The 12,940-nt window shown below is 41.8% G+C and overlaps 1 protein-coding gene across 1 annotated transcript in view; it reads right to left on the reverse strand.

The window, feature by feature from the left end:
* Positions 1–4,149: 4,149 nt before the first annotated feature.
* Positions 4,150–12,940, reverse strand: part of LOC112395619 (uncharacterized) — a gene marked incomplete at its 3' end in the record, with an annotated part of 13,696 nt that continues 4,905 nt past the window's right edge. Inside the window, 2 exon segments of the mRNA XM_024738935.1 lie at positions 4,150–4,550; positions 4,552–4,836. Of these exon segments, the coding sequence (XP_024594703.1) occupies positions 4,150–4,550; positions 4,552–4,836 (686 nt within the window).

Raw genomic sequence — 12,940 nt, forward strand, 5'->3', positions numbered from 1 at the left:
GGTTTTTGTTCCACAGGCTTGTAGTTCTTCTTGCTTCTGCTCGGTAATTCTATTTTTAATTTCTTGGTTTCCTTGTGTTTTGCCAGGATCAAGGAAAGGAAGGACTGGGTCCATCATGTGCTCCTTCTTGGCCTTTTCGGTATCAGGGTATCAGGCCCTTTTCTAGGGTTGATCTTGACCTTGCCTGGGAATACACAGGTCTCTGCATTTCTGTGGTCTCCCTGGAATCTACCACTTTATGACACTCACCCTCAGTTCTAGTCTCAAGTGCTTAACCAATGTAAGACAGAGACAATCTTGCAGGTTTCTCTCCTGTAGGACTTGCACAGAACCCAAGAGTTTATCTGGTCCTGCTAGCTTGTAGGGCTGAGCAGCTATTCAGCGCAGGAAAGGGAGATAGATTGAAGTTGGTAGTGGGGGAGAAGAGAGGTATAATCAAGCCACATTTTCCCAGAATCACCTGCTAGTTTCCTCTTCTCTATGATAGCTGTGCAAACATTCATTGGGTTTGGAGGGTTTAGCTGTGTCCTAAAACACAGACTTAATTTTTCTTCATGTTGCCTAGTAATTTTCATTTAAATTAAGGAGTTTTACACATCAGAATTGGTATTTTACCTGTTGAGACATAAAAAGCCTAAACAAAGATAGTAATTTTTATCTGAAACTAAGCTTAGGCAATTTAAGTAGCGAAAATTGTTATAAATTAAACCAACTGTCAAGTAGAGCCTCATTTCAGCTTTCCTGGTGATTTAGTTTAGGTTTCTTAGGGAAGCCCCCAATCTGTAGTGTTTCTAAAACATAATATTCATGTATACTGAATACATAATACATGAATACCAATAGTGTTAATAGTAAAAAAGTCTCATTCTAGTAAAAGCAAACCATGTGTGTATATGTGTGTATAAGCAATAGCGGTTAAAAGGTCACATTAGAATATTCTTCTCACTTAGTAAGTAAACAACCTTGTTTTGTATAGAACTAAGCTGAGGCTAAAAGGAGGAGCGCTTTGATTTTTTTTTATCCCTTGTGACCTTTTAATGACCTTTGGATGCAGACTATAGATAAAGAATATTCTGAAGGTGAAAGAGAAACATTCCTTAGGGGTATTTTTCAGGTATGTTTTTGTTAAGTGTTTAACATCACTGAATTCTCAGATCTTACATATTTTTATGACACATAACACATACTCTAAATGCAGGTGTATTCCTTTAACTGCAAGTATTTATTTAACAAATTTCCTCTCAAGTCTTCTGGTGTCAGACACAGTATGACAGTAGTTAAGGATCTGTCATCGTTCCCATTAAAAACCTTATTGTTTAGGCTTTGCTTCCTTGACTGTTTCAAATTACATCTAGCTGAGACTTGCCAAAGAAGTTGTCAGCTTAGATATGACTTCGATTTTGAAAAACTGTTGAAAATAGGAAAGCCATTTATAGTGACAGAAAAAAAGAGAATTTGGCTGGCATCAAATGTCTTTTCTTGCTGAAATATACTTGTTCCATGAAGTTTTCCAAACAATTGCAGTATGGATTAGTACATTTTGACACTTTAAAAATAAGCATGCTTTAAAATGGGATAGATAATTAACTGGAAAAATATATGTCTCAGTGTATATTAGAAAGGTTTCCTGGCTTCATTTTATCACAAGTGTCCAATATGTCACTATGATAGGATTGAAATGGCAAGATTCTATTTATACAGAATATGAATCAGGAACATCTCCAGAAACATCTACCACAAAAAGAACATTTGCATAAGAATATGCATTTTCATCTCTTTGGTATAGTCAGGGAATTAGGTTAAAACTATAGTTTTTTTTGTATAATGCTTATATTCAGCATAAAGTAAAACTCAATAGGTTAATCAGTAATTAGATCTCTCAAGAAAAGACTTTTCTGAATTGTCAAACTCTAACAGAATCACCCAGAATGCAGTTCAGAGAGATAAAGAGATGGGAAAATAGAAGAGAAATTAAGAGGCGTGGAGGAAAGAATTAAAAGCTCCAACATTTATCTAATAAGAGTTCTAAGAGAGATTAGAGAGAATGGGGCAGGGTTAATATTCTAAGAGATTATGGCCACAATTTTTTTTTTCAGAATTGAAGAAAGACATGATTCCTCAAATATAGCAAGCAACACTAAGTTGCAAGCAAGATTTGAAAAACAAATCCATACCTAGAAAATCTAAAAAGTACCAGAAAAAAGAAGTGAGGGTCTTATTCTTTTCTAGGTAGAAAATTTTACTGATGACAGGCTTCTCACAGCAAAAAGTAGATGCCAGATATCAATTAAATAATTTTTGCAAAGTCCTGTGGGGAAGCAAGCTGGGATTTCATTCCCAGCTAAAATATTGGTCAGGAAAGAGTGTAAAATGTAGATATACAAAGACTGAAAGTTTATTGTTCCGTTTATTGTTTATAGAGTTTATTATTCATTGATTATTCTTTCTGCTGAAAGGCCAACTGGTATATTTACTTCAGTAAGAAGCAAAAAGGAAAAAGTGGGAGGCAAATAAAAGAGGAAAGTATGTTGTTACATGCAAATTAGTGTTGGCTGTTTCCTCTCCTTCCCCTTTCCCCTGCCCATGCCCTTCAAGCCTTCAGTAGTACAGTGAGGAGAGAGGCTGTTTGAGTTAAAGCCATACTAACGTCCTCTTCTTTTTGGTGGCATCAAGACTTTTTTATGGAGATACAATTTACATATAACATTATATTAGTTTCAGGTGTACCACACAATGATTTGATACATGTATATATTGTGAAATGATCACCACATTAAGTCTAGTTAGTCCATCACCACAGAAAGTTACAAATAATTGTTTTCTTGTGATGAGAACTTTTAAGATCTAGTCTCTTAGCAACTTTCAAATGTACAATGCAGCATTATCAACTACAGTCACCAAGCTGTATGTTACCTCTGAGATTTTGATTAAAAAGAGCATTTGCTGAAAACACATATTAAAAGTTTGAAAGCCACCACAGAACAAATACAAATAGAATTAGGAAGTGGAGCTAAACCAACCTCTGAACTTTGTGATAATTCCACTTAAAGAATGCACTTTTTAGGGCTTCCCTGGTGGCGCAGTGGTTGAGAGTCCACCTGCCGATGCAGGGGACACGGGTTCGTGCCCAGGTCCGCGAAGATCCCACATGCCGCAGAGCGGCTGGGCCTATGAGCCATGGCCGCTGAACCTGCATGTCCGGAGCCTGTGCTCCGCAAAAGGTGAGGCCACAACAGTGAGAGGCCCGCGTACGGCAAAAAAAAAAAAAAAAAAAAGGTGCACTTTTTAGTCTTTACCTCCATGTCCTGGTCAAGGTGAAGTCTGGTTTCTCTCCAGTTCTCTCATTAAAACAGAAGCTCAACTGATTGGTTCTTTCTTTTTAACCCACCCTGTTTCCATGCAAAAGACACTAGTGTCCTTCTGGAAAAGTTAAGAATATAGACACTCCCTAAGCTATCTGTAGATGCTGTGGGTTAGGAAGGTATTTTGTTAAACTTCATTTAACTGAAGGGATATAGGGTTGTTTGGGAGAAGGGAAAGGAAATGCTCAAAAAATGAAGTATCTCTAAAATGACAGCTGTGATACCTACTGTTTACTGAGTATCTGCATATGCCAAGCACATTACATTAACTTTTTTAACTCTAAAAATGACCTTACACTTTTGATATCATCAATCCTGTTTTAAAGATGTGACAATGGAACAGCTTGTAAAAGAGACCCTGAATTTGAGGGCAGGCACCTCTGGTTCTACCTCTTTATTCTCTCTGTTCTGTAATGTTGTATCTTCAATAATATTCTCACCTATGAGGATCTTGTTCTAATGCTTGATATATCTTGATCTTTTGAAACTGGGGGAGAAATCAGTGTACAAAGCAGGATACACAGTTTTGCATTCTTCAATAGTGTTTTTTCACTTTTAGTTTTTAACACACTGTGATGTGTAAAATGAAAAAAATATAAAATAGGGCTTGTCCACAGTGGGCTAAATCTTTAATTCTCTTAAGAACATTAGTGGATTTTTAAAAGGCATTCTATACTAATGTTTGGTATGTGCGTAATTTTATTTTTTTGTTGGGGGGATGGTTGGTGATTAGTATGTTCTCTAGAAGAGATAGAACTTGTGATTTTTTTTTTTTTTTTTTTTTTACCAGCCTGCGGAGCAGCCAGCCTGCGGCGGTTGGTCAGGTGGTCGCCCATCTTCTTGATGAGTTTCACCTGCTCCTCCAGGAAGCGGCTCTCCCTGTAGTCGTAGAGGTGGGAGTCTGCGCGGGCAGAACCCAGGGCGTACAGATCCGATAGAGCCTGGTTCAGGTTCTTCTCCCTGAGAATGGCGGCTTCCACAGCGTCCTGCGTTTCACCCCACTTATCTTGAGAAGGCTTCCGCACATCTTGGAAAAGGGCGTGGCTCCAGCACCGGTTTTGCATTTTCAAGAGACGCTGGGCGCCCTCGCGCTTTTACTCGGCCAATTCCTGAAGAAAGTGTCCCACGACGTGCAGAGCTGCATCGTCGGGGTCGAAATAGGAGCCCAGAGAGAGGTAAGTGCCCGACCCGCAGATGCATGTTGAACAGGCAGTGGACGGCGGCCTCCACCTCGGTAGAATAATTCTGACGAATCTGGGAGCTCATGGTTGATTGGTAGTAAGGAGCTAAGCACAAAAAATGGTGTTGGCTGGTCCTGGAGGCCGAGGATAGCTGAGTGGCTGATTCCAAAGGTTGTGACTGGAAAAAAGGTTGGAGGGTGGTCAGAGGCTGGAGCAAGGAAGGTCCCTGGGTCTGTTCATTCCAAACACTGTTGAAGCAAAAGACAGATATGCAGGACAGCTGAGCGCACTGCCTAAAGTGATTTTTTAAAAAAGAATCACATTATGGTAAACCAAATTATAAATAGGCAATAATTTATTAAAGTCTAAATGAAAAGTTTTCTCTGTTAAAGAGAGTACTGTTAGGTGGCATCCTGCTCTCTGAATGCTCGGGGCTAGAAGGTGCTTTTTGATAGTGTGTCCTCACCTCTGAGCCCTAACCAACATAGAGATGGAAAAAATCATTTGGCTATATTAATGTTCCTCAAGCTGCTGTTGAGAAAACTACATGAAATTGGAGAAAACTTTGTCCATGTGAATTCGACCCTACCTAAGAAAACAGCTTCAGGGCCTTTAAGATGCAAAAGCCTTATTCTGATTGCCAGAGCACATGTGAATTGTTCAATCTCTTCCTCAGAATTTGGCTTCCCATGTAGATTTCACGACAGGGAAGAATCTACTGAGCAACATTCCGGCTGTTACATTAGCCTCTTATGAATTTGTATGATGTTCTTTTGTTTTTGAGAAACTGATCTCTGCCTAGGATATTCACAGAATCCAATTTCTGAGCCTCTAGAACTGAAGCCCCATTTCTGGATTAAGATGCTCTCTTCTGAGGCCTCTAGGCCTCTACCTAGTGATGACCGTCTCTGGACACACCCCTTCAATCTACACAATTCTTCTGGCTCATCTGTGTTTTATTGTTGTTATTTTGTTTGTTCTGTGTGTGTTTACATTTATCCAGTATCGAGATTGTTATTTTCAGCCTCACTTTCTCTGATTTGCGGGGGTGGGGGGGGGATTTCCTGAAGCAGTACTTGTGGATAAGTTAAAAAGAATAGGATGTTCACTGGAAACAAAGAAAAACTTCCATGGTAAACCTAAAAGGAAACAAATTCATTTCGCGGGTATAACATGGACCTAAACTCTACAGTTCAACTGCATGGGATAGCACAAATTTCTAATCCTTGTGTGGCTGGCATATGTGTGTTGCTTTTGCTTTCAGAGAGCTGGAGGCTGTGAATTTACTTTAAAGTTTGATCCTCGAAGGTATCTCTTTTAGAATATTGAGTTATAAAAATGTAGGCTCTAAACTGGGTTTATGTGTGCAAAAAAGGTAAACTTTCTCTTGATCAAGCACTAGGCCATTGGAACTGACTGATAATGGATTAGAAAAATAATGTAACAGTCATGCAGCATTTATTTTGGAAATAGCATGGTGTGAAAAAACAATTGAGAACCACATAAAATGAGCACTGAAATGTTGACCTATGACTTTTGCATGTCTTTTGGTGTGAAAGAATTCACCATCAAATCTAAATCAACACACAAAGAATAAGCAAGATCTAGGAGTCAGAGGACATAGAAAGTCAGACGAAATGGTGTGATTTGAGTGTCTAAGGGTGAAAGATGGGTTACATTGACTGTGTTCAGGAAATCTCTATCTTTTTTTGGGGGGTATGGTGCTTTCTAGGGGTCCATTTTTAACCCCATTGCATCATGGGTATACTCACATAATACAAATAATGAAAGGTGGTTACCTCACTAGAGTGACAGAGCTCCCTACATGAAGAGCCAAAGATCAAGAAGAAGCAAGGCCTCAGATATGAATTCTTGTTCTCTTTTTGGCTTTCCATCTTATATCTCCTTTCTGGATCTCACAGATCAGTGATTTCATGGTCCTGCATCTCACACCGGTGTTAGTCACCTGAGCCTCTCTTTCCTCAGCTAAACGTGGGGGTAATGACATCTATCTCTAGTCTCATGAGGGTCAAATGGTTCAATATATACATGACATTTAGAGTAGCTCCTGGCAGGTAGAAAGCATTCAAAAGTTCCTCCACCACCTCCTGTTCACATCACCTTCTTATCAAATCACATTTCCTTTGGAGAAGAAGGAAACTGAGTTTCTTTCTTTAGTCTGGAAAACAGGCTGAGTTAACTTGTTATATTTCTTCTGTTCAAATATCCTGAATACTAGTTTGCTAGGAGATGCAATAACAAAATACCACAGACCCGGAGGCTTAAACAACAGAAATTAATTTTCTCACAGTTCTGGAGGCTGGTATTCCTGAGATCAAGGTGTTGGTAGGTTTGGTTTCTCCTGAGGCCTTGCTCCGTAGCTTGCAGATGGCTACCTTCTCGCTGTGTCTTTGCACGACCTTTTCTTGGTGCACGCCCATCCCTGGTGTCTCTTCCTCTTTGTATAAGGACACCAGTTCTATTGGATTAGGACCCCACATTTATGACCTCATTTAACCGTAATTACTTCTTTAAAGGTCCTATCCGGAAATATAGTTGCACTGGGGATTAGGGCTTCAACGTATGAATTTTAGGGGATACAGTTCAGTCCATAACACCCTATAAGACATTTTAAGGCTTGCATTTAGGTGAACACTTGGGCCACAGTTACCAAGCCTGGCTCTCAACCTTCTTGATGATGTTCATAGGTGTTTTGGTCTCAATAGGGGTAAATACATTGCTCTGAACATTGGGATTTAGCTCTGTTCAGTGACCCCCACTACACCTGCTCCTGAATATTCCTGTGTTGAAAGGAGCTTCACTTTCTTGATCATGAAGTAAAAGGTAGGCAGTACCATCAGGGTGCCAGACTGAGTGCCAGAGTGTAATCAGACCCCCATCCAGGGCCTGGAGGAGTCAGGGGTATTTACCATCCTACAGTGGAGATTCACTTTAGGAACAAGACAAAGTAAGCAATTTGAGTGGGCATTCATTGAGTTCCATGTCCTTTCTGTGACTCCCACTGTAGCTATGTATTTGGCAAGTTAGAAGGTCAATTTATTTACTTTTGCCACGGAACCTATTGGTAGGTGGAGCTAGATGTTTGCATGGAAATGGGTAAGCCAGTTCGCTTAAGTAGTACATGGGTTCACAGGGTACATAACTGAGTTCAAAGTTACGGTTTGCCAGTTAGGCGTAAACTGAGGGAACCCTGACCGAGGCTGCTCGGTGTATAAAGAAGAGAGACTGATAAGATGGCTTCCACCCCACACTAGGTCATCAGCAGAAAATGATGCTTTTGTGTCTGAAGCAGGGGGTGCAGGACTTCTCTGAGCACATCCCTCAGGTGGCAGGCTGGGATTTGGAGACTGGCCACATGAGGGAGTCTGAAGAGTCATGTCCTGAGGTGCTGGGCCACATTAAGTCTGGAGCACCACTGGCTGAGGTAGCCCCAAGTGGAGTGTTGTCATTCCTTCATTTTGCAGGCCTCTGGGACAACCCTGTTTCTTCAGATACCAGTCTCTTTGCTGTGTAAATCTCTTGGGTGTCCCAGCGTGAACTGCCACGCCAGGCCTCAATTGGAATGTGGTGCCCATTCAGAAGCAGCAGCTTGTCTTGGGTGGTGGAGGGCAGTGCCTGAGGTTTGGAGTTAGCTGGGAGGTGAGAGATAAGACCGACCCAATGAACACCAGTCAACCAAGAGAACTCCTTGGACATTTTAGGGGAAAGGGCATTCTGTAATCTAGGCACGTGGGATTGCGGGTTGACTGTGGAGATGCGATATGCACTGGGACACTCTGGTGTGACCACTCAAATCAGAAGTGCTACCTCTCATGGAGAGGTGGGTACACATGCTGAATCAGAAGTGTGCCTGGCCTGAGCTCTCCACTGCTTTCAGGGGTCTTTCAAAATCATAATTCTGATCATGTAATTCCAAATCGTTCAACAGTTCCCAGTTACTGTACTCAGGGATGAAATTTTCATGCCCTTGCCCGGAATGCAAGCCCTCACATAATGTGTCCCTTGGCCACCTTCTGTGCAGCCTCACTTCTTTTCATTATTGGCTCCTTTTACATCTTGCCAAAAGTGCCTCTGTACCTTTACCCGTGCTCTTGCGGCAGGGAAAGCTGTCCCACCCTCCTAACCAAGTTCCTACTCATCCCACATGACCTAAGTCAATGATCTTCTGGAGTCACCTATCAACCACTCAGAGGATTAATCATTCCCAGCTTTGTTTGACTTAAGTATTTCACATTTCAATTATAATATTTATCCTAATTTTGTCATTATCATTTTGCATCCTAGTTTTTACTAAAGCTGGCTTCCACAAGCTTCAGGTTCCACCAAATCTGGATCCACCCCAGGACATAAAAACTAGGCCTGGGATTCAATCATAAGGGTTGCAGAGCTACAAAGGAGACTGAATGTTCATCCTTTATGTGTCTTCTAAGCTAGATAAAGTCAGGGCCCTGCTTGGGAAGTAGTGAGTATCGTGTAGATTTTAATTTTCTTTACACCTCTTCTAAAATGTTAGATCCTTAAAAACAAAAACGATCATTTCATTTTCCAGTTCCTCCTGTCAAGCAAAGAGCATGGCACTTTGTAAACCCTTAGTAATGATTTGCAGACTAAGTGAACTTTGCACTAGGTGTATGAAGCATAATATAAAACTATGAGACATTTAGAGCAGAGCTGTCCAGTTGGAATATGTGAGCAGCCTGTTTAGTTTAAACTTTTTTAGAAGCCTTAAAAAAAACTAGAAAGATGCAGGTGAAATTAATTTTAATAATCTATTTTATTTAACTCAAGATATCCAAACTCTTATTTCAACAAGTAATCTATATAAAGTGATTAATGAGACAGTTTACCTTCTTTCTTCATGCTAAATCTTTGCAATCTGTTGTGTATTTTACACTTCAGGCACATGTCAGCTTGGACTAGCTTAATTTCAAGTGCTCAACAATCACATGTGACTTGTGGCTATCACATTGGACAGTATAGATGTATGGTTTTAAAAATAGTGACAGGAAGAAGAAAATGCTTTTGATCCAGCAATTTAATGATGGTTGCATCTGTGACTTCTAAATTCTAATAATATTTTTTCTGCCTCCTAAAATCACATTCATTTTGTGTCAAAATGTCTTCCTCACCAAAACCTTACAGTAGATTGAGAGTAAAAACCCACAGGTATCAGTCTTTAAATGTAAATGTGGGTCATAGTATTTTTAAAGCTGCCATAGAAGAAATGCAGCCTCCCGGGGTCAGGTGTTTTTAACATGCAAATAGCATCTTGAAGTCCTGAAAGAGATAGAGTTCTCATTTATGAAGCGTTATAGTAACTCCAAGACCCTTCATTTCACAGCAGAATTTCCTGAGCTCATTGTGTGAAAAGAGTGCATTGTCTAGTACATTCTGTCTTGGGAAGCTCACCTGCTGCAACTCCAGTAGATGTGAAAGCTATATGTTTACATGAGAAAAACTTTCATTAGACATTCCTGGTGGTAAATTTTGTAGTCTGGGAGCCTTGTGTAAATCCCTGGTGTGGCTTTGCTGACTTCCTAGTCAAACTCCGTTCAGTGTGTCACTGCACGCAGCAAGTTAAATTTTGATGAGCTTGGGAAAGTAATTGGGCTGTAAATGTTACCCATTACTCAGAGAATTGTAAATGTCCGGAAATGAAACCAAATGATGTAAAATCCAATTGATATTTTCGGAGCAAGCAGAACCATAGAGATATAGAGCAGTCAGGGGCCTACGTCCAACTCCTAATATTTCACATTAAAAACCCCAAGGCCTGGGGCTTCCCTGGTGGCACAGTGGTTAAGAATCCGCCTGCCAATGCAGGGGACACGGGTTCGAGCCCTGGTCCGGGAAGATCCCACATGCTGCAGAGCAACTAAGCTCGTGTGCCACAACTACTGAGCCTGTGCACCACAACTGCTGAAGCCTGCGTACCTAGAGCCTGTGCTCCGCAACAAGTGAAGACACTGCAATGAGAAACCTGCGCACCGCAAGGAAGAGTAGCCCCCCGCTCGCCTCAACTAGAGAAAGCCTGCGTGCAGCAATGAAGACCCAGTGCAGCCAAAAATAAATAAATGAATAAATTTATATAAAAAGAAAAAAACCCAAGGCCCTGAGGGGTTTGAGTGGCTCAACCAAGGTCAGACGAGTAATTTCGGCGACAACTGGGATTAGGACCCATTACTACCGACTCCTTAGCTCAGTGTTCCTTCCTCTCCGTCATGTGTCCCTGCACCTCCTCCTTTCTGCAGCTTTGGTCATTTGACTGAATTTTGTTATCTCAGGAAGGAAAAGGAGAAGCAGAAAAGCCGAAAACTGTCAGCACTTGGTCCTTGCATTATTAGGTAGCGTATGATAATTGTTCCCATTTCCCACCACAGCAGGATAGAAACATAACATAGGTAAATGTCAGTTTTGGGGGAAATACTAATTTTCTGAGCTGGAAGCTGATGGAAGTAAAATGGGAAAAAAAAAAAAAAAAACTGGGTCAGACAACAGCTAAAGGGATCTGGAACAGGAAAGGCCATTCTGCTGGAGCTCAGCCTTTGAGAGAGGTTAGTCAGTAGATGCTCCATCAATATTGATTTGATTGATCACTTGAAAGAGGTGAGAGAGGAAGGAGAGGGATTGCTGGTGGTCCTTTACCAAGGCTTGGGGCCTTTTGGATTCAGAGGAGTTTGGGGTTCCTGGAGGGCAGAATCCAGGGGTGCCTTAAACGAGGTCACAGGAGGGTAGGCAGCTTGTCTCCTGCAGACAGACATGGCACTGGCTTCTACGGGTCAGTCTCAGATGGGCTGTTTCCCAGCGGTGTGTCCTTAAAACAACTTCCTGCCTTTTTTTTTTTTTTTTTTTTGCGGTACGGGGGCCTGTCACTGTTGTGGCCTCTCCCGTTGCGGAGCACAGGCTCCGGACGCGCAGGCTCAGCGGCCATGGCTCACGGGCCCAGCCGCTCCGCGGCATGTGGGATCCTCCCGGACTGGGGCACGAACCCGCGTCCCCTGCATCGGCAGGCGGACCCTCAACCACTATGCCACCAGGGAAGCCCTTCCTGCCCTTTTAAAGACAAGAGGGCTGACCCAAGTGACTGTTTCTGGAGTTCCTACATCAGCCCTGTCTTAGGATCTGTCGGGGTGGTGAGAACCTGGTGTGACCGTTCACGGAAGGTGAAGGAATTCGAGGATCGACCACGTCTACAGAAAACAGGCACGTCGTGCCATCTTTCCCTATGATATGAAGAAATGTGACCTTTCCCGCCTTTCTTGGTGGCTTAGAATAATAGAATTGGTTCGGGGGGACAGAGGGAGCCTGGGTAAAGCCTACAAAATGAGGTTTTCTTTGCATCCTCCGAGGAGCTCTGACATGGCCTCTCCTCTCCCATTATTTTCCACTTTAGAAATAAAATCATCCCAGTGCTCCATACATGGGTCCTGTAGCGTTCACTTAACAGCGTGTTTATTTGAAATCTCGGACTCAGCGCTGAGGGGAGATGGAAAGTGCTAGCCTCAGGCCCTCTTGATCTCCTGCTCCTCGTGAATGCTGCATTCATCACTTAAATGTAATATATTTATAATCAGGGCCAAGGCAGCCTGACCCTGTTTTATTCTAAATAGATCACAGGCAGCTGGATATGGGGGCTTCCTGCTTTAAATCAGATGCAAAACGTGTTAGCTGTCAAGGACTTTGTTATGATTCCGTTGATCTCTTTCTTTGTTTTTATATAAAAAGAAAACAGAAAGTTGGTGGTGGGTGAAGGGAAGGTGGTAGGGGCTCCCCAGAAAACCAAACTTACGGAATTGCTCAGCAGTGGAAGGTTACATAGCCGGGTCTTTCCATAGGAAGGGGCGGGGGCAGGAAGATAGCATGTCGGAAGCTTAGATCTTCCAACCCAAGATAATTAATTTCGAAGCCACATTTTTTCCCCTCTCTGGAAACATTAATCATGAAAATTAAAAAAAAAAAACAAAACCTTGAGTCAATTGTTATTTATCGCTTCTCTGTGCAGTAGGGCGTAAAGAGCACTAACCAGGAATGTTCAACCACAATTTTTTTTTCCTCCTGGGACTTAGTCTGGGGCCAGCCCTGTATATATATTATCATTTTAGGGCGACAACTCCAGTCTTCTTCAGCCTCATCATCTATACTGTGTGCTTTAACCATCTCTGCTAAATAAAGGTACAGTCCCTTTTGGTGACTTGAATCGTTCTTAAAAGTCAGAATGGTCAGAGTAAAGCAAGCACTACCTATTTTAATGATGGTACCAAGTAGAAATCAAAGATCCAGAACTGAACATTTGCACAGAAGGAAATCCACGGGGACATTGTTGCTTTAAGGCATCTGATTATTTATCTGCCTACAGCCTGTTTCTTGGCTCTCCCA

Source organism: Neophocaena asiaeorientalis, unplaced genomic scaffold, assembly GCF_003031525.2.
Source record: "Neophocaena asiaeorientalis asiaeorientalis breed wild unplaced genomic scaffold, Neophocaena_asiaeorientalis_V1.1 scaffold249, whole genome shotgun sequence".
Classification (NCBI taxonomy): domain Eukaryota; kingdom Metazoa; phylum Chordata; class Mammalia; order Artiodactyla; family Phocoenidae; genus Neophocaena; species Neophocaena asiaeorientalis.